The sequence below is a fragment of the Temnothorax longispinosus genome, chromosome 8, assembly GCF_030848805.1.
Source record: "Temnothorax longispinosus isolate EJ_2023e chromosome 8, Tlon_JGU_v1, whole genome shotgun sequence".
Taxonomy (NCBI): domain Eukaryota; kingdom Metazoa; phylum Arthropoda; class Insecta; order Hymenoptera; family Formicidae; genus Temnothorax; species Temnothorax longispinosus.
The window spans coordinates 12,935,223-12,957,206 of NC_092365.1; the positions used below are offsets into that span (position 1 = coordinate 12,935,223).

General features: G+C 34.8%; 1 protein-coding gene and 1 pseudogene across 1 annotated transcript; one reads left to right on the forward strand and one right to left on the reverse strand.

The window, feature by feature from the left end:
* Window positions 1–3,620: 3,620 nt before the first annotated feature.
* On the forward strand, window positions 3,621–6,167 carry LOC139817730 (uncharacterized). Its single transcript, XM_071786029.1, has 5 exons — window positions 3,621–4,031; window positions 4,307–4,463; window positions 4,999–5,126; window positions 5,329–5,673; window positions 5,944–6,167. The coding sequence occupies exons 1-5, from the start codon at window positions 3,848–3,850 to the stop codon at window positions 6,165–6,167; spliced, it is 1,038 nt and encodes a 345-aa protein (XP_071642130.1). The 5' UTR covers window positions 3,621–3,847.
* Window positions 5,526–7,173, reverse strand: LOC139817731 (uncharacterized; annotated as a pseudogene).
* Between the last annotated feature and the right edge of the window lie 14,811 nt (window positions 7,174–21,984).

The window sequence follows — 21,984 nt, forward strand, 5'->3', positions numbered from 1 at the left end:
TGTAATCATATTGACCCACTTGCGTTACATAATTTGCATTTTACTTTTGCATTTTACTTTGATTTATTCTCGTGATATTATTCGTATAGTAATATTTATTACGTTACTTTATTTGCGCCCCATTATTCATGTTGTCTATCATGCGTCAATTTACTGGTGTTACACATATTACGTGCATTAATTAGCTCGGATTGTAATATCTGGTTTATTCTGACCGCATCAAATTTCTTATACATTACTATACCTGCATTACCGTTATGTTCGGGGCTTTATCGGTATTACACTACTAATATTGTTATATTTGAGTGGCGATACGCACATTATATCTTTCAGTAATTTACTCGGATTATACTATTAGCTTTTTTTCTTTATGGATTTACTACCGAAACACTATTCGCATTATTTCTTTCATTTACTCACTTGTGTTAAATTACTCGCTCTATATCTTTCATTGACTTATCTGCTTTACTTATATTATTATATTTGTATTCCACCTTACATTTCTTTACTAGCGTCATATTATTCACATAACTTTACTCAGATCGCAATATCTGTTGTCACTTTGTACGATATATTTATTGCAATATCATACTTGCTTCCCGCAACTTGCAACATTTATTTCATATTATATTATTGCTTTTATTTTTTTAATACTTGCATTCTATAACCTGTTTCTTTATTGTGTGTCTCATTGCATTGCATTTTAATTTATTTTATCCTGAAACTATTTCAGGTTGTTCTTCTGCGATACAAACCTGGAAGGTGAACTAAGCGTTGTGTGCCTTTCTCCGTATTATTCTGATTTTGTCAACTGTATGCATAATGATATTAACTGAAATAATTTTGTTTTAATTTTTTTATCTGTAGGCGAAACATATTTAACCAATAAACAAAGCAGTTTTGTATCTGCAATATCTGTACTTTCATCAAGTAAAATTGAAAATTTATGTGTCTGTAAAATTTTAGTAAGTTCTTCTGTTTCGCGTTTTGCAATTACATGTTTGATAATTTGTTGACATTTCTTACGGCCTAGACAAAGAGATTGCATAAGTTCGGGCTCTAAGTTAATATCTTTTAATAAAGGAATTACATGGTCTAAAAGTTGAAAACTGGTGTTATGTTCTGCAAAAAGGGCTGATAATTTTATTTCGGCGCGTTTTATTTTATCTTTAGGTGAAAGTGACGAATTACAGGTATTGTTATTAGTGATATTACTGAGGCTTTGAGTTATCTTTTCCACGTGTTTGTCTGATTTTGAATGTTTAATTAAACATGACTTGTGACACGTGATAGTAATTTGGCATGCAGTACAAAAGGCTTTATTATTATCAAAATGGGGAGCCAACCATCCTTTAAAAATGTCTAAATCTAGCCATGAAAAATTAAACTTTCTACTACTCTCTTTCTTAACGGCTTCTTTAGAAGTATTTCCTTCCATATTATTAAAATAATGCTAATATTGCACTATACACTACTACTACTACTACTACTACTACTACTACTACTATTATTGCTATAAATATTACATTATTTACTTACCTTCTCACGTCCTTTCATGGCTCCTATCTGCCCGCCAAAACTCTGCGCCTGTTTGTGCCTGTAGCGCCCATCGGACCGTTAACGTATGTACGCGGTTAAAACATCTGAGTATGCGCATGCGCGCGCAGGATCCCATTTCTACCATCACTGAATACAGCATTGCTTCACATAGATTTTTGTAGTAAATTTACCGCTCTACAAAAAGATCTCTTATCATTTTTTCATAAATTCAACCGTTCAAAAGATATTCAAAGTTAAAGTTTGATAAATTTTATAAAACTTGTTTTTGCTTCTTATGAATTTTGTATCATATCGACTATCAAAAATTATAAAATAATTAATACATATTTTTGTAGAAAATTTAACGATCTACAAAAAAGGTCTCTTATATTTTTTTCATAAATATAACCTAGACGATATAATTTTTATACACTTTGAACTTTAAACCTTAATATTGTCTAAATTGTTATACTTATGAAAAAATTTAAGAGACCTTTTTTGTAGATCGTTAAATTTTCTATAAAAATATATATTGATTATTTCATAATTTTTTATAGTCGATATGATACAAAATTCATAAGAAGCAAAAACAAGTTTTATAAAATTTATCAAACTTTAACTTTGAATATCTTTTAAACGGTTGAATTTATGAAAAAATGATAAGAGATCTTTTTTGTAGAACGGTAAATTTACTACAAAAATCTATGTAGTGCAATGCTGTATTACTATTTGTTAAATAATTATAAAATTTTTTCTATCTTACTAAATAAAAAATAAAAAATCGCGATGAGCGACCTGTTAATATTAATATTAAGGGCTCAAACTTTAACAGGTATCTTATTTTACTTTCCTGTAAGTATATATTGTGACGTCCTGAGTGATGCGAGGTAGCTCGATCCAGCAGAACGTCTCCGTTGATGGGTTCTTTTTCTTGCAGTTAAGGAGGTAAAACCCCAGGATAATTAGCTGTTGGTCGGCGATGTAGATTATGGCTCCTTGGATCCGTCGAAGGTAGGTTCAATAATCTTTATCTTTCTTTTGATATAAAAGAGTATGGTATTTATTGTAGAACTTTTACGATACAAGTGGTTTATATGGGAAGATGGAACAAGTATAAGATATGCGACCTTTCCTGGCTCGTTCCACACTCTCGAGAGGGTGAAAGATTCTGCTTTTATACAATTTTGGAAACGGTAGTGGGAGGTGACCGTGCAGCCGTCCGCTGGGCTGCACCAACCGACGACCAACCGAGCCAACAGCTGAGGAGCCATCGGCCAGAGGAGGCGACGCAGCAGCAGCGGCGAGCTCGAGCGACGATAGTAGGAGACACGCGCGAGGCCAGCGGGCCAATTAGAACCCATGTCAATCGCGATGCGACGGAATAAAGAAAACGCGCATCAAGACTAATAGACTTATATAGAAATAAGCTCCTTTTCTTGCATGAATCAAACAGGCGAAACGCGAGACTCCGAAGCCGCGATGACGGAATGACGCGAAGCGGAAACCGCTTACCGCTAAGCAAATGCGCGACGTAGAGTTCGCGGAGACTCGTTCGACCGAGCTACAAGCATAGCGAAGTCGGGTGAAACAAACTCGGTGAAGCGAAGCGGAAACCGTTTACCGCTAAGCAAGCGTGTAGTAGAGTTCGCGGAGACTGGGCCGACCGAGTTGCAAGCGTATCGGAGTACAGCGAGATAAACTCGGTGACGCGAAGCGGAGACCGCGTACCGCTAAGCAAAAGCGTCGTAGAGTCCACGGAGACTGGGCCGACCGAGTTGCAAGCGTATCGGAGTACAGCGAGATAAACTCGGTGACGCGAAGCGGAAACCGCTTACCGCTAAACAAACGCGACGAAGAGTCCGGGCGGAAAGGCGGAAACCGCTTAACGCTAAACAAACGCGACGTAGAGTTCACGGAGACTCGTTCGACCGAGCTGCAAGCACAGCGAAGCCGGGCGAAACTAATGCTAAGACTCCATACATGCGGTGAGCTCCGGAAAATGCTGCGGTGACCAATCAGGAGCCAGGCGCAGGTCAAGTTCCGGCATGCCGCACCGTACTGCGTTGATAATGCTAAGACTCCATACATCCGGAAAATGCTGCGGTGACCAATCAGGAGCCAGGCGCAGGTCAAGTTCCGGCATGCCGCACCGTACTGCGTTGAGATCAAAATATTTTAATTTTTCCGCACTACCGCACGTCATTCGGCTAGAGTCGAGAACCGTCGGAGATTTTCGGAATTTGGTGAAAACCACTAAATGTTTATAGCTGACGTTGCAGGTTATGTCGTATGAAACCAGCTATCAACCATGGAATCGATCAACGATGAAAATTCGCCAAATGTGGAATATAATTCTGAGAACGTCAATGAACTTATTATTCATTACGTCAGAAGCCTCCCGCAGTTATGGGATTTAAAAAACAAAGAGTATAGAGACAACGTTTTAAAAAAAAAATTGTGGTGTCAGGTAGCTCAGGAACTTAATGTGACTGGTATGTATTGTTTGAAAAACATTTCTAGCGTCCCTTAAAAAATGTATTATAAACTTCCTGATCCTTATCGAAGAACACTCATTTTAAAAATACAAATAGAATAAAGTTTTCTTGAGTTTTTATTATAAGTTAAGTCATATTCTTATAACCCAATGCCAGTATTTATCAAAATAAAATAAAATTACTTCTAGAATTGAAATAATTTATAAATATGTTTTTAGGTATAAAAAAATTTATAATGTTAACAATAATAAAATTATGATAAATTTAAATAGATGAGTTTGTGAAGAACCGATGGAGACAGCTTCGAGATAGGTACCTAAAAGAGAAAAAGAAGTCCGTAACAAAAAGTGGGCAAGCAGCTCATCATTATTTTCCATGGCCACTTATGGCAAGCTTAAGTTTTTTGTCGGATGTAGTGGAACCTCGCAAGTAAGTTTTACTTTTTTTAAATGTACCCTGGTAACACAATCTGATAGCTCAAATACGTCCCGAAGAAGTGCGCAAGAAAACAGTCCAAAATTGCGACAGAATCTGATGATATCTGTGATTGAACGAGTACTTACTGTACTATTACAGCAGACTGGTGCAATAGTACAGTAAGTACTCGTTCAATCACAGATATTATGCACTTCTGTCACAATTTTGGACTGTTTTCTTGCGCACTTCTTCGGGACGTATCTGAGCTATCAGATTGTGTTACCAGGGTAAAGTTATAATGATTTTGATGTGGTTGATAGCATAGCAAAATTCATGACGTTAGTGTCATCCCAGTGAGCAAGAAACATTTCAACTATATTGCAGCAACTTACAACGTTACTGCAATGTAGTTGAAATGTTTCTTGATATTTCTTGCTTACTGGAATTATTATTTGAATGACGATTGTAATTGTCAATTCCTCATTTTCATAAATAGTATGCTTTTACATAAACTAATATAATTTTTGTTTTATAATTTCTTAATTAGAACTGTAACAAACTGCCAAAGTTTTGTCATTAAACGTCCATCATCCATTGATACGTCATCGCCAGTACCATTGGAGACATTTGAAACAGAAGGATATATGCAAAATGACACAGAAGAAGAGTTTCAAGGTAAATTAAACAAAACATATTTGTGTAAATATATATATATATATATATATATATAATTATAAAGTAATTGTGTATATATACACAATAAAATGTTAACTAAAGTATGTACTACATGGAAAAAAATTTTTTTGTAGAAAGTATTTTATGCGTATTATAGTTTTAAACAAGACTTTTATACAACATTTTAAACATTATTTTACAGTGGACAATATGCAGGATACTAATACGAGGCAGGCAGGACAAACACAATTCTGTCCACCGCGTCCGTTAAGTATACTGTCTTGTCGTAATAGTGCCTCGCCTCGTCCTAATAGTGCCTTGTCTCGTCCTAATAGTGTCTCGCCTAGTCCTAATAGTGCCTCGCCTCGTCCTAATAGTGCCTCGCCTCGTCCTAATAGTGCCTCGCCTTGTCCGTATAGTGTCTCGCTTAATAGTGCTTTGCCTCGTCCTCCAAGAGCTCAATCTCGACCTCCGAGCATGTCGCCTCATTCTGAGAGCTATTCTGATAGCCATTCTCAACAAAATCAGACCCAACCTGCAAAACGAGGTAAATTTATTGTATCTCTTTATTTAAAAATAAATCACACATTTAAATTATTTAATTAAGTATTTTAAAAAACAGTTTGTGCAGTGCTTCTATCTTACAACTGATTTACTTGAATATCTTATTTATACAATGCATTAGTAAAAAGAGAATAGTTGATTAATGTGCCAAATTTTACTTCACTATAAAATAATAAAGATTATGTATCACATAATTGCGAAAATTTGATATAAATAATAGATATGATATTAATATTTAACTTTTTTTTTTTAGGAAAAAGGCAATTGACTGAAACGCGTACAGATGCGGTCGATCAGGCAATTTTAAACTTTGTGGAAAAACGAACTTCAACCGACACCATTAATTCAGACGACCTTTTCTATTTGTCTATATCGCGGGATTTACAGCATCTAAACGTAAATGCGAAATTACGTTTAAAGACACTTGTATTACAAGCGCTTTCTCAAGTTGTGGCAGAGGAACAAAATATAACTTGATCGATTGCATTTTTTAAAAATTATGTGTTTTAATCAATTTACCTTCTGCCTGTTGCATATACGCTTCCCGTTGAAAGTCAGGTAGCTTATTCCACTGCCAAAGTACGTGACCTTCCTTCATAAAATAGTCTGTGTAGATATTTCGAATTATTTTGGCGTCATTTGCAGAGTTTCTTGATACATTTGGTGCAAAACCTTGAAGTGCACCAAGTGGTTCTCCGTTTCGCCATTGACCAGCTTGTACATTTCCATAGTGATCTTCTACATCTATAAATCCTACTGGAACATATCTTCTCTGACCAGGCAAAACTTTCAGCTCCGCATCTCGAAGCCAATTGTGCAGCACCACACAACTTTTAACTATGCTATCTACAGTTGAAAGTGACGCAACAATTGGTCGTCGAAATATTCTCCACCTGGCTGACATTACCCCAAATGTATTTTCGATTACACGTCTTGCTCTGCTCAAGCGATAATTAAAAATAGTTTTTTCTGGACTCAAGTTAGCACCAGGGTATGGTCGCATCAAATTCTTCAATAACGGGAACGCTGCATCACCAACAAATACTGCGGGAAGGCAAGTATTTGTACCCGGTAAGACTTTAGGTGGAGGTAATGGCAGTGTTTCTCTTTCGATGCATCTTCCAAAATCTGCTCAAGCGATAATTAAAAATAGTTTTTTCTGGACTCAAGTTAGCACCAGGGTATGGTCGCATCAAATTCTTCAATAACGGGAACGCTGCATCACCAACAAATACTGCGGGAAGGCAAGTATTTGTACCCGGTAAGACTTTAGGTGGAGGTAATGGCAGTGTTTCTCTTTCGATGCATCTTCCAAAATCTAGACTTTGAAAAATACCTCCGTCGCTTTCTCTACCAGCAGAACCGATGCTAACATATGTAAAGCGAAGATCAGCATCACAAACTCCCATTAAAACAGTACTGTATGTGCCTTTGTAATTGTAAAAAGCTGATCCCGTATTTTTGAAACATTGTGCAGTAACATGTTTTCCATCAATTGCTCCGATACAATTTGGAAAATTCCATTTATTTTCAAAATCTTCTGCAATTTTAGCCCATGTTTGTACAGTTGGTGGAGGAAGTACTTGAGGCTGTAGTGTCAGCCAAAGCGCTTCCGTTGTTTCGACAATTATTTTTGGCACAGTAGATTTACCTATGCGGTACAGATAATGTAGACTCGCCATACTATCTCCAGATGCAAGGTATCGCAACGTTAATGATAATCGCAGTCCTGGATGCAACGGTTCTCTTGTGCAGTGTACTTTTGTAATAATAGGTTCTACCATTGCTAATAATTGATCAAATTGAAGAGGTGACATGCGATGAAAATTGAAAAAACGCTCTGTGTCAAGTCGAAGTTCAAGCACAAGGTTATTGTAAGCACCTTGAAAATATCGTTCCTCTATTATAGGATGAACCCACCATCGAGGTGTTCTCCGATTAATTTGTTGCCTTTCTTGTCGTCTTCGCCTTCTTCGTAGCCACAATAGCAAGACAAGATTGTCATTGCAATTCATTTTGATTTTATTATTTATTTTGATTATATTTTTTATTACTTATTCCAACTTTATTATTTTATTTCAACTATTGTCACTCAAAGTAAATGTTTATAAATAAGATCAATCGTTTATTTCAAAAAGGAAAAATATTGTGTATCCGTTTATTTTAGGTTATACAACTGTCGTTTTTATAGATGTATACACGCAGTATGGTTATTTTATCTGAAAACATCCGCATCTTCGATTTCCGTACGTGGCATGGCGCTAGGCTCTGCCGCGTACATGGAGTCGCCTTCCGCATGCGTTTGCCGCAGCTCACCGCATGTATGGAGTCTTAGCATTACTCAGTGACGCGAAGCGGAAACCGCTTACCGCTCAGCGAACGCGACGTAAAGTTAGCGGAGACTGTCACGTCTGACGGTATAATCACCGCTATATTCCAGCCGCAAAAATTTTTCGATTTCCATCCTACTTGCACAGCACCTGAAAACAATATAAGAATAAATAATCACACCTTAACTTAACTGTCACAACAATCACTCAGCTGATGCGAGCACGCGTTCTTAAAGTAGTAGACACAAGCCTAGAGAACATGGCTGCCTTAAGGCATCTTTTCAAGCTTAAGCCCTATTTTCATGAATTACACTATAAACTTCTTGGACAACTGCTTGTTAAAACTCCCCAGAATCACTAAAATTGATCGTCAATGAATATTACAAGCTTTATGAGATCCTTTATGCAATATAAATTCAATTTAACACATGAATAAATGCATAATCCATAAGAATAAACTCAGAAAATTAAAATAAAATATAAATAAATAAATTAAAAGCAGATTATTTATAAGAACATAACCTTTTGTGCCTAAGGAACATTATCACGCTAAAATAATAATTATCTCATTAGCATTTTTTCAAACATGATTGTTACAAACAATTAAATTATATTATTAACAAACCTAGCTAATGTGATTACTGGAACTATCACAAAAAGTCAAATAACTTTTGGTTATAAATCATTGTTGGATCTCTCAAAATAAACTAATTAACAATAAAATTTATCATAAAATTATTATTAAAGATGATGAATAAAATCACTGCAGACACTCAGCAGAGCATGTCAAGTAACCTCACAAAAACCCCCACATCATATCTCTTCTTAATTCCGAGATATAATTAAAAATTATGGAAATCCATAAAACACAGAAATTTTAAACAACCTAAAATAATGCCCTTAATTGTCCGAACACAACAAAAAAAACCCCATCTTTTTATCTCTTACCGTTCTCGAGTTATAAATTATTAAAGTTTCACGTCCGCCATTTTGAATTTCCTACCCTTTAGACTTACAAAGACCAAATCACTTTTACATTAATATTTTAGTCTTTTATACATTTTAAGACTAGAAAATTTCATTTCTGAACGAAAATTTTGACACTTAATTATTATGATAAAAATAGAATCTCTCATACTCCTAAACACCAGTAACGTTAACGCCGATTTTCTATTTAAATTAATTAAACTAATAAACGAGATTAAAAATTGAATATTCGCCCCCATGAAAGACGAGGATAGTTTAATACCAGTTCACAGAGAGTAAGACAAGAATAGCCCTATAGACTCTTAATAAATTAAAATAAAAATAAAAACAAATAGACGGAGATAAAACAATTATAGAAATACATTCTCTTATATTTATGGAAAAACACTACATTGAAATAACTATTATCTTATTAATATTTTTCAAAACAATTGTTATAAACATTTAAAATTATATCAATACCATTTTACTAACTACGTCATCAAAATCATCTCAAAAAACCGATCGACTTAATAAAAAAATACTTACTACAAGATTGTTCAATTTTGCAACTTATTTTTATAAACAATTATAAATAAATAATTAACCACACTAATAATAGCCGTTAACATGTGCCCCAGGTTATGCACAATAACTTTTGTATAAGTCAAAACCTCGTCACTCCTCTGGTTGAGGCTACAAAAAATTCCAAAGGGAAAAACACCCGGTATAACGGTTTAGCATGGGAGTTGTGCCATATAATTGATATTATACGCCCTAATTATCGAAAATTCGACTGGATCGAACTTCGATCCTTAATATCTCTTAAACTACGCCTGCTAAAAATACCCCGTTTGCATGTAAATTAAGTTTGAACCTTCCTCTTCAAGCCCGTATAAAAAACATAATTTTTAACAACTCGCTACACCTAATTAATTAACAAAATACATACCTTCGTCTGCACTCGTCCATATAATTGACAATTATGTGGATGAAACAATTATGTGGATGAAAACTCGTTCGGGTAAACACGAATTTTGATTGCGCACATAAACTCTGCATCAGTACACCTACGAAAAATGATAATAACTTTTATTTCTGCAATTGTTTATTTACGAAATATTTATTACAATAAAATAACGAATGCTCATAAACAAGATGATATTAGAAATTCAAAACCTCTTAAATAAAGAGAACATAACAATATCAATACGCAAATTAAAGAGTACTAATTTATTTAATTAATAAATTGTTATTAACAAATACATATATCAACAATAAAATTTTCCAATACTATATTATACTTTAGTGAAAGTCCTACAATATGTTTCCTATACACTCCTTTCAAATTCCCAACCATTCGCGAGGTATAAAAATAATAAAAATCTTATTTTATATATATATATATATATATATATATATAAACAATTTAATTTCATTGATTTCCCGTACTAATGAGAATGCTGACCACTCCTACCTGCATGATACATTATTAACATGATATTAGAATCATTATTACCACGGCTAAAATCACTTTTATCAATATTATTATTAACAAAATATATATATACTTACTAAAATTAATATAAATCTCGAGCGTCAAACGCTGAAGCGCCACTCACGAACCTGAGAAAGACAGAATTGTATATGCGTAGCATAAGGAACGCGAATCCGAGCGAGATGCGAGTATTGTACGATCTGAAAGAGAGAAAGAGAGAGTCAGATATACTATAGTAACTGTTAGACAAAGAGAGCAATATCTTTTATACTTTAGACATACTAATAATGACTTTAATTGTACTATTGAATTATTCTACCCTATGTAAAGTATGTCTGAAGAAACTTAAATATTATTCAACATATATTTGCACATTTTAAGATTAAATATTAAAGATTTCTTCTTTTCCTTTATGATAAAAGTCATTTTATAATGAAAGAAGGTATCGCTCTCAATACAAATCGCTGTTAGACTAGAGAATAAAAATAGAATTCAGACGAGTCACCTGTATGACTCATTCGAGTGAATCTAGTCTTCGCATAGACCATATATGGATATGTCGGAGCAGAGCGCAACGCATGACCATATAAGGTAATGAATTTCAAGATACCACCCTATGACTCATTGCTGGCAAGCGAGCCACACCACTAGAAGTAGACTCACATCCGCTAGACAACGCCTTATGACTCATTGTAACGAGGTGCGGTCACCTCCCACTACCGTTTCCAAAATTGTATAAAAGCGGAATCTTTCACCCTCTCGACGGAGAGTGTGGAACGAGCCAGGAAAGGTCACGTATCTTATACTTGTTCCATCCTCCCACATAAGCCACTTGTATCGTAAAAGTTCTACAATAAATATCATACTCTTTTATATCAAAAGAAAGATAAAGATTATTGAATTACCTACCTTCGACGGATCCAAGGAGCCATAATCTACATCGCCGACCAACAGCTAATTATCCTGGGGTTTTACCTCCTTAACTGCAAGAAGAACCCATAAAAATTGATTTCGACGGAGACGTTCTGCCGGATCGAGCCACCTCGCATCACCCAGGACGTCACACATGCTATGTTCATATAATACTAGCGTACATGAGGGAACGAAATTCACACCGTATGAGTTAGTATTCGGCAAAGCTGCACGATTGCCATCTGAAATCAAAACAGATGATTCGGTAGAAACGTATGACGACTGCGTGAGCAAACTTATCGATAAATTAACTGATTTAAGAAAACTAGCCGTGTCAAATTTAGGATTAGCTAAAACACGTTATAAACATTATTATGATAAGAAGTTAAAAACACAAACGTATAAAATAGGAGATTTTATATATTTATTAAAACCTAAAAAGAAAAACAAGTTCGATGACGAATACACAGGACCATATGAAATTGTAGAAATCCTAGAAAATAATAATATTAAAATATTAATTCCACCAAATAAAATTAAAATCGTACATGTAGACCGAACTAAACCTGCTCGGATTGCAGATCAGGGATGAAGAAAAAAAAATACACAATTACTGGTTTAAAAGATAATCCTGGAATATTTTTCGAGGCCGTTGGAGAAATGCGTACGTCTGAGAATTCTTGGAAGATGATAATCTACATTGACTTGCGTGATATTAAAGCTACAACGGCCAAGCTCGAACAGCAAATGGACTCGATATTACAACAATGTGGCGATCACAATTCGCATTGTGAAATACCACGACTGACTTCATTAATTGCCAAATTAAATAAGATAAAGCAGTATCAAGATCATATACGTGAACTCATAGGAGAATCCCGAACAAAACGAGCTCCCCTGGAATTTGTTGGACAACTTAGCAAGATATTATTCGGAACTTTAACCATCAAAGACGAATATGACATGCGTAATGCAATAATGCACGTAGAAAATAAAACTATCGATCTTGCTCTGCTACTCGTGAATCAAACTGTAGCAACGCGAACGCGTTTCGGGGAACTGTACAACGCCACATGGGAGATAAGAAAGCAGCTTAGCGCAATAGAAATTAAAGCGATGTTAAATCAAAAACATCGATATTTTTGGGAAGTGTGACGTCCTGGGTGATGCGAGGTGGCTCGATCCGGCAGAACGTCTCCGTTGATGGGTTCTTTTTCTTGCAGTTAAGGAGGTAAAACCCCAGGATAATTAACTGTTGGTCGGCGATGTGGATTATGGCTTCTTGGATCCGTTGAAGATAGATATTCAATAATCTTTATCTTTCTTTTGATATAAAAAAAATATGGTATTTATTGTAGAACTTTTACGATACAAGTGGTTTATGTGGGAGGATGGAACAAGTATAAGATATGTGACCTTTCCTGGCTCGTTCCACACTCTCCGTCGAGAGAGTGAAAGATTCTGCTTTTATACAATTTTGGAAACGGTAGTGGGAGGTGACCGCACCTCGTTACAATGAGTCATAAGGCGTTGTCTAGCGGATGTGAGTCTACTTCTAGTGGTGTGGCTCGCTTGCCAGCAATGAGTCATAGGGTGATGTCTTGAAATTCATTACCTTATATGGTCATGCGTCGCGCTCCGCTTCGACATGTCCATATATGGTCTATGCGAGGACTAGATTCACTCGAATGAGTCATACAGGTGACTCGTCTGAATTCTATTTCCATTCTTTATTCTAACGGTGATTTGTATTGAGAGCGATTTCAATATGACTTTTATCATAAAGGAGAATAAGAAATCTTTAATATTTTAATTTTAAAATTTGCAAATATATGTTGAATAATATTTAAGTTTCTTCAGACATACTTTACATACAATAGAATAATTCAATAGTACAATTAAAGTCATTAGTATGCCTAAAGTATAAAAGATATTGCTTTCTTCGTCTAACAGTTAATATGGTATATCTGACTCTCTCTTTCTCTCTTTCAGATCGTACAATACTCGCATCTCGCTCGGATTCGCGTTCCTTATGTTACGCATAATACAATTTTATCTTTCTCAGGTTCGTGAGTAACGCTTCGGCGCTTGACGCTCGATATTTATATTAATTTTAGTAAGTATATATATATTTGTTAATAATAATATTGATAAAAGTGATGTTAGCAGTGGTATTGATGTTTCTAATATCTTGTTAATAATGTATCGTAGAAATGGTTAGCATTCTCATAGTACAGGAAATAAATGAAATTAAATTGTTTATATATAATAAGATTTTTATTATTTTTATATTTCGCGAATGGTTGGGAATTTGATGGGAGTGTATAGGAAATATATTGTAGGACTTTCACTAAAGTATAATATAGCATTGGAATATTTTATTGTTAATATATGTATTTGTTAATAACAAATTATTAATTAAATAAATTGGTACTCTTTAATTTGCATATTAATATTGTTATGTTCTCTTTATTTAAGAAATTTTGAATTTCTAATATCGTCTCGTTTATGAGCATTCTTTATTTTATTGTTATAAATATTTCGTAAATAAACAATTGCAGAAATAAAAGTTATTATTATATGTGTGCAATACGTCATGTGTGCAATGTGCTAATACGATTTTCTTATTTTATGTGCGCAATAATATTATGTGTGCAATGTGTATGTGCGCAATAATGTCATGTGTGCAAAGTGTATGTGCGCAATAATGTCATGTGTGCAAAGTGTATATGCGCAATAATGTCATGTGTGCAAAGTGTATGTTTGGTCATATGCGCAAACGTACTTTCGTAGTCTTTACATTGTTATTAATTTTCTGTTGTTAATTAATTTATTTTAAATGGAATGAAAATATCTTATATACGAAAGTCGATTGGTTCTTTGAGGTGATTCTTATGTTCTAGTTAGTTAAGATGGATAATGATATAATTTTAATTGTTTGTAATAATCATGTTTGAAAAATGCTAGTAAGATAATTATTATTTTAGCGTGATAATATTCTTTAGGCACAAAAGGTTATGTTCTTATGAATAATCTGCTTTTAATTTATTTATTTATATTTTATTTTAATTTCCTGAGTTTATTCTTATGGAGCATGTATTTATTCGTGTGTTGAATTGAATTTATATTGCATAAAGAATCTCATAAAGCTTGTAATATTCATTTACGATCAATTTTAGTGATCCTGGGGAGTTTTAACAAGCAATTGTCTAAAAGTTTATAGTGTGATTCATGAAAATGGGGCTTAAGCTTGAAAGGGTACCTTAAGGCGGCCATGTTCTCTAGACTTGTGTCTACTACTTTTAGAACGCGTGCTCGCATCAGCTGAGTTGATTGTTGTGACAGTTAATTTAAAGAGTGATTGTTATATTATAATAGTGTTTTCAAATGCTGGGGACTTCTAGCAATGAGGATAAAAAATCGAAAAATTTATGCGGCTGGAATATAGCGGTGATTATACCGTCAGACGTGACAGAAGTCATGACAAAACTCGATACAGAAATACTACAACATGAAATAGATTTGAATATTCTGATCGACGGAATATTATTTGGAAAACAGGGATTCATCCACCCCCGTTTAATTTCACCGCAACAATTAATAGAGAATTGTAAGTTAATAAAAGAACAAAATCCCCATGCAGAATTTCCGGTGAATACTGACGAAATCGGAATGGATCAACTTATAAAAATATTCAACTTATGAATTGCCTATTCCGGAAATCGATTGATTTATATTCTGCATATTCCATTATTGATTCCTGGAATGTATAAAATGTATAGAGCCGTACCATTACCTGCTAAACAATCGTTTGATGAAACAAAATTCGCAATAATTAAATCTGACGCAGAACATATTGGAATAAGCGAGGACACCGATAGCTTCTACGAGTTCCGAGAAGGGGAACTGCGAGAATGTATATCGTCCAGCACCGTATTTATCTGCCCAGCTATATTTCCTTTGAAAAAGATACGGCAAGCGACAAGTTGTAACATTCAACTTTTACTAAATAAAAATATATAAATGGAATATTGCAACATAGTATTACAAAACTTACGAGAAACGTACTGGAAAGCCTTAACCACGCCCGGAAATTGGATATATACTGCAAGAAAACAAAAAATAATCCGTATAGAATGCCAACAAAGCAAACAGGAAGACATAAGTAATTCTGGCATTATTTCCATACGCCAAGAATATAAAATTAAAACAGGGACTACTACGATGAGCCATCCATCTGTTCACTCTATAGAATTCGTACAGCATTATACTCCAATGAACAACCTAAGCATTTTACAGTTGTACAAGCCTATCCGTGAAAAATATCAAATCGACCTGGCAGAAGCGACACGCGAATTATGGACGATGAATAATAGCCACGCATCAACGACTTTTGATGACATCATTGAAAAGGCTCGCCAGATCAAGGATAGAAAGATGCAAGAACAAAGACTCATCACCTATAGTGCAGTAGGATGGGGAATGAGTGTTCTCGGAATACTTGTGGTCATTATCTGGATGATAAGCAGGACTTCTTGGATCAGCAGTACTGCGAATTTATTTTATGCACGATGCTACCGTGACAAAGGAACCAAGGGACCTACCCCTTGCTCCTCAGTAGAGAATAAAAGCCGAGACACCGAGCTTGAATGCGAACAGTCTGTCTCAAGAACAGAAACACTTCAGTGTAACCTACGAGAAGAAGTACATGAAGCAGAGACGCACGGACAAATTGAAAAGGCACAGCAATAATTCGATGAGAAGGAGCAGCTATAATCATAGCAACAATTATAAACGTTGGCATAGGATACTGGGACGACTTCGCCGGATTATTTTGACCATGCCTGGAATCGACGAAAATCTACCGATGGACCTAAGCGCAGCGCAGTCATATCGACGATCGCCAATTCCAACGCAGCGAGGACCACCGGAGCGCGACACCAGATCTCCTGGCGTCGACGTCCATCCCAACATGGACCGTGACTGGCCCGGCCCAACTGATCCTGAGGTCTTCGCCCGACCTCAGCGTCCGCCGACACCGGCGAACACCATCTACGAAGTGCCGCGGATGTCAGTGGCATCCGTCGAGGCAGCGCTGACCCCTGGAATGGAGAACTTGATTGACGAGGATCTCGACGAAATCAATAGAGAGTCTCCCGTCGATGACATCAGCCTGGGCAGCGAGATAACAGGAACCATCAGACTGCCCGACGTCTCCAGACCTCCGCCCCGTTATGCCAACATTCCAGCGACTCAGACGAGCCACGAGTACGTGGCAATGGCATCATCTACAAGAGCGGAAGCATGCAGCAGCCGAGGGTCACAATCCCTGAACGGCCTGAGCACATCAGTAAGCAGTCCGCTTGCCTTAGGAGAGCCATCAGGATCATACGACCACTTCGCCGAACCTGCTAATAGACATCATAGTAGACATCATATAATAGGTAAGCGCCCTATGCTTCCTATACCGCAGGGCTCGCCACCCCCTCCTACATAACCACAGTTACCAATACCAATTTATTATCGCGCTTATTCGGATCCGCTAGTGAGACCGGCATACGATTTCATTTGTCACTCTGCGTGGTATGCGCAAATCTCCACAAAACTCGCGTTATGTTCAGATTGCGCAACAAGCGAGCATACATTTTGTATTTACAATCGGCCAAACGCTGTATGGCGGCAATTACATCTCCTTTCGCGCACTTTTGTTCATACGACTTTACATTGCGGCCGGTGTTACAAATTGCTGATAAAAACTAAACGCGCCATAGACTGTCATGAGTGCCGCACCACAATAATAGATTTGCACGGGCGTGCCGAACATTTGACTTATCAGATTCTGTGCGAGGCAGTTATTCCTCGTGGGACGCGTTAAACGATACACGATACATAAAATACGTTTGTGTTTTGCTATAATGCCATTATTTCCTATTTACACAAATAATATACATATTATATATTTGAAGATGCTCATTGCATATCTTGCGTTATATATACATTCAGCTTTATAAAATTATCAATCGGTTTTCTTACAGTGTACTGTTTAGAGGGAACTGTCCTATTATTAAGCACATTTGTATTAGTGCTAGGACTACTTCGAATAATAAAAGAGTAACCTCTATTTTGCGATCGTAATAAACATTAGCGAGCGACCTTATTATAATACTAAACTATCAAAAAATATTAACCATACTAATACTTATTATATGTACATGGTGAAGGGTTTGAAATGAAATAATAAATTTCATATAATTAACAAATGATTATATTTAATGAGCACGGTGGAAGATCCTAATTCCCTTAGAATAAGTACTTTGAAAAATAAATCGTAGCAATCAGTAGAATGTAATCTTAATTCTATACTAATAATTTTAACTTTGATTTATATACATGCATTTAGAATAGAAAAGGGGAAAGAGTACGCTGACACACACATATATATAAAAAAATATATATATTTAATCAATCTTAAAATAGAAGTAATTTAAATGCTTTAATTGTGAGATCACTATTATAACGTATTCATATTCACACTCGTAAAGCAAGCCCATCCAAGATAATTGATTTATTCGTCGTTTTGATACATTACATCGATCCGTACGTTTCGGCTCAGTTTTGAGCCATCTCTTCAGCGGTAGTTACAGAAATTAAGTTACACGTTCTCCGTACCGTATGGTGAGTTTACTGATTCAAAGTATCAGAAACATAGACCAATTGATCCATATCTGTAAATTTGTTCAATTAATGTTGAGATATTAAAAAGATCCCTTAGGAAACTCACCATTTGGTCTGAAAAACGTGGAATACAGAGCCATGTATACATAATGAATACTCTCTGCGAGAAGACTTGACGATCTTATCGACACGACACATGCACAGCAATGATATGAAAGGTCTAAAAAATCCGTGTCATTTTGAGACGGTGTCAAATCGTGCTTTGTTATAATTCTCGCCGGTGTGTTGACCTACGACATGCCTCTTCTTGCAAGACCTTTCATATTATTGTGTGTCGTGTCGACAAGATCGTCAAGTCTTCTCGCAGAGAGTAGATATTCATTATGTACGCATGGCTCTGTATTCCATGTTTTTCAGACCGAATGATGAGTTTCCTAAGGGATCTTTTTAATATCTCAACATTAATTGAACTTTACAGATATGGATCAATTGGTCTATGTTTCTGATACTTTGAATCAGTAAACTCACCATACGGTACGGAGAATGTGTAACTTAACTTCTGTAACTACTGCTGAAGATGGCTCAAAGCTGAGCCGAAACGTACGGATCGATGTAATGTAGCAAAACGACGAATAAATCAGTTATTTCTGATATTACGCACTGTGATCTGCGTCTGACAATCATAGCCTTGACTTCTCCTATCAAAATAATTAGCAAATTGAATTTTTGTTTTAATTTTATATTCTTAACTAAAGAACTGAATAATTAGAATTTAGAATATTATTTATTTTAAGTAATATTATCAAGAAAACACTTTTTATAAAGATCATTGTTACTTAAAAGAAGAGAAAACTGAGTAATTGGTTTTCTTAGCACTAGAATGATATTTTTTTACGTGTGCGTATACGGCACGCCATTTTACTATTTAATATCATCATAAAAATTTTATCAAATTAAATCGATACTCAAAGAAAAGAAATTATTATTATGTCTAGACATACTTATAATTTATCAAATTATTATTAAGCTATAATTGAAAATGCAGAATTACAATTACGTCTAGACAAAATATTAATTCTGAATTTATTTTACGTTATGACATAAAAAATTTTCGGGAATTAAAATTATGTACGTAATTGTAATTCCCGAATTTTACTTATGTACGCAATTTTAATACTTGAATTTCTATTATGTACGCACAATCGTAATTCTGGAATTACTTTTTTTTTTTTGGTAAGTAACGGGGTTCTTTAAGAAAGAATATTTTCTTGATAATAATCTTAAAATGTATTCATCACAAATTTTAGAAAAAGTCTTTATCATGTACTGGAAAAAAGAATTTATACTCCTTCAAAAAACATTATACTATTTTATCAAAGAAAAGTCAAAATAATAAGCAAAAAATAAGAAAACCATCGATGTAATGTATCAAAACGACGAATAAATAATTTATTTCTGATATTACGCACTGTGATCTGAGTCTGACCCTCATAGCCTTCTCCTATTTTAATCTCGAGGGTCCTCATATTACTTTATTTATTATTTTGACTTTTCTTTGATAAAATTTTATTATGTTCTTTGAAGGAGTATAAATTCTTCTTTCGAGTACATAGTACATGATAAAGACTCTTTCTAAAATTTGTACATTTTAAGACTATTATCAAGAAAATATTCTTTCTTAAAGACAACCGTTACTTACTAAAAAAAAAGTAAATTGAGTAATCTATTATTTAAGCAGCACAATTGATATTTTCCTGTATGCATGTACACACGTATGTATGTACATACGTACGCACAAAAAAATGTTCTATGTTGTTAGAAAATTTTATTTCTATTTAAAAAAAGGAGAGAAACTATCATCGCTTAGGACAAGGGCCCGGCGTTACGCGCCGCTCGTGCGTAATCATCGCCGCTTGTTGTAAACAACTGCCCGCGCGCCGTCCGCGGGGCGGCCGCATCTCGCCGCGCGCTTGGATTTGGCGGAGGGCGGGCTAATACGGCGATTTTTAATCATTAATAACTCGTCAACTATTGCGAAAATTGCAAAATGGTACATAACTTTTCGACTCAGTTTGGCTCGCTCTATCTAAATATGAGAAAAGTACCAAGAATTCAGGGGCACCCTGTATATTAATAAGAATATAAAATAAGATTGAAATACTTATCCTTATTAATTCAATCTCAGCTCACTATTACCTCCTATCACCTATAACAATAACGAAATGTATTAATTAATGCACTCTTATATGATGAAACCGTTACATAATCAATAAATAATTATCCTTGCAGAACTAAGCAAAATGTCAACGACAAGCCTTATGCTAGAAGTGAAAAGACTACGTAATTTTGCTTATCGCCTGGATTTAGACGAAGCTAAGGAAAGAACACGCGGCAAATACTTGAATATATTTAAACAAAAATAATAAAAAAAAAAAGAAAAACTAAAATTATATAAATAAATGTAGTAATGATAGGAATATAGCATTAACTTACTTTTAATCTATCCTTATCATATCCGTCCAACGAAGTCACAGTGACAACGATGCAACGAAACCTGTAATACAATAAAGATGATATATAAATATATATATATACGTAGGTTAAATACTTATATTAATAAATCGAACGCTCTAACATGAAAATATACTTAATTAATAATGCTAAATACACTGCATAATACTTAAAACAGAACAAAATAAAAAAAAGGAAGAAAATAAGAATAATAATAATAATAAATATAACTATAATGAATAATAGTGGCAATAATCATTAATAATAATACCTAAAACGTAGACAGTCCAGTCCATATGAATCCAACCGTAATAGCATAGCTTTCATACCACCATCCATCCTAAATATTAACAAAAAATAATAATTAACCGTACATAACAATTATACTTTATATAATATAACCGCGAATTGATACTTACTAAAAAGTTCGGGGACCGAACTTCCCTAAGGAGGGAGATGTCACGTCTGACGGTATAATCACCGCTATATTCTAGCCGCATAAATTTTTCGATTTCTATCCTCATTGCTAGAAGTGCCCAGCATCTGAAAACAATATTATAATATAACAATCACTCAGCTGACGCGAGCACGCGTTCTTAAAGTAACTGGCCCAAGCCTAGAAAACATGGCTGCCAAAAGGCACCCTTTCAAGCTTAAGCCCCATTTTCATGAATCACACTATAAACTTTTGGACAATTGCTTGTTAAAATTCCCCAGAATCACTAAAATTGATCGTAAATGGATATTACAGGCTTTATAAGACCCTTTATGTAATATAAATTCATTTTAACACACGAATAAATGCACGTTCCATAAGAATAAACTCAGAAAATTAAAATAAAATAATAATTATCTTACTAGCATTTCTCAAACATGATTATTATAAACAATTTAATTATATTATTAATAGACCTAGCTAATGTGACTACTGGAACTATCACAAAAAGTCAAACAACTTTAGTTATAAATCATTATTAAATCTCTTCATTTACCCTTCTTTGACGCTCCGAGAAGTTTTCTATTTTTCACCAGGGTAACAACCCCTGGCGAAAATAAAACGTAAAACAAACGTCAGTAAAGCGTAAATTGGAAAGTAAATCAAGTGTAAGAGAAGAATAACTGAAATGTAAGCGAAGCACGTAAGAAGCGAAAATTGAGACATTGGAGCGTCGAACTGCTTGCATAATTATAAAAACCCGTTTTGGTAAATACGAATTTTGACCGCGCATGTAAACTCTGCATCAGTACACCTACGAAGAATGATAATAACTTTTATTTCTACAATTGTTTATTTACGAAATATTTATAACAATCAAATAAAGAGTGCTCATAAACAAGATGATATTAAAAATTCGAAACCTCTTAAATAAAGAGAACATAACAATATCAATACGCGAATTAA

Bases quoted from the DNA above. Each gene is read 5' to 3' on its own strand.
- LOC139817730 (XM_071786029.1), top strand. From the start codon at position 3,848: ATGGAATCGATCAACGATGAAAATTCGCCAAATGTGGAATATAATTCT. The intron at 4,464-4,998 runs GTAAGTTTTACT...TTTCTTAATTAG, and splicing joins GATGTAGTGGAACCTCGCAA to AACTGTAACAAACTGCCAAA. The intron at 5,127-5,328 runs GTAAATTAAACA...ATTATTTTACAG, and splicing joins CACAGAAGAAGAGTTTCAAG to TGGACAATATGCAGGATACT.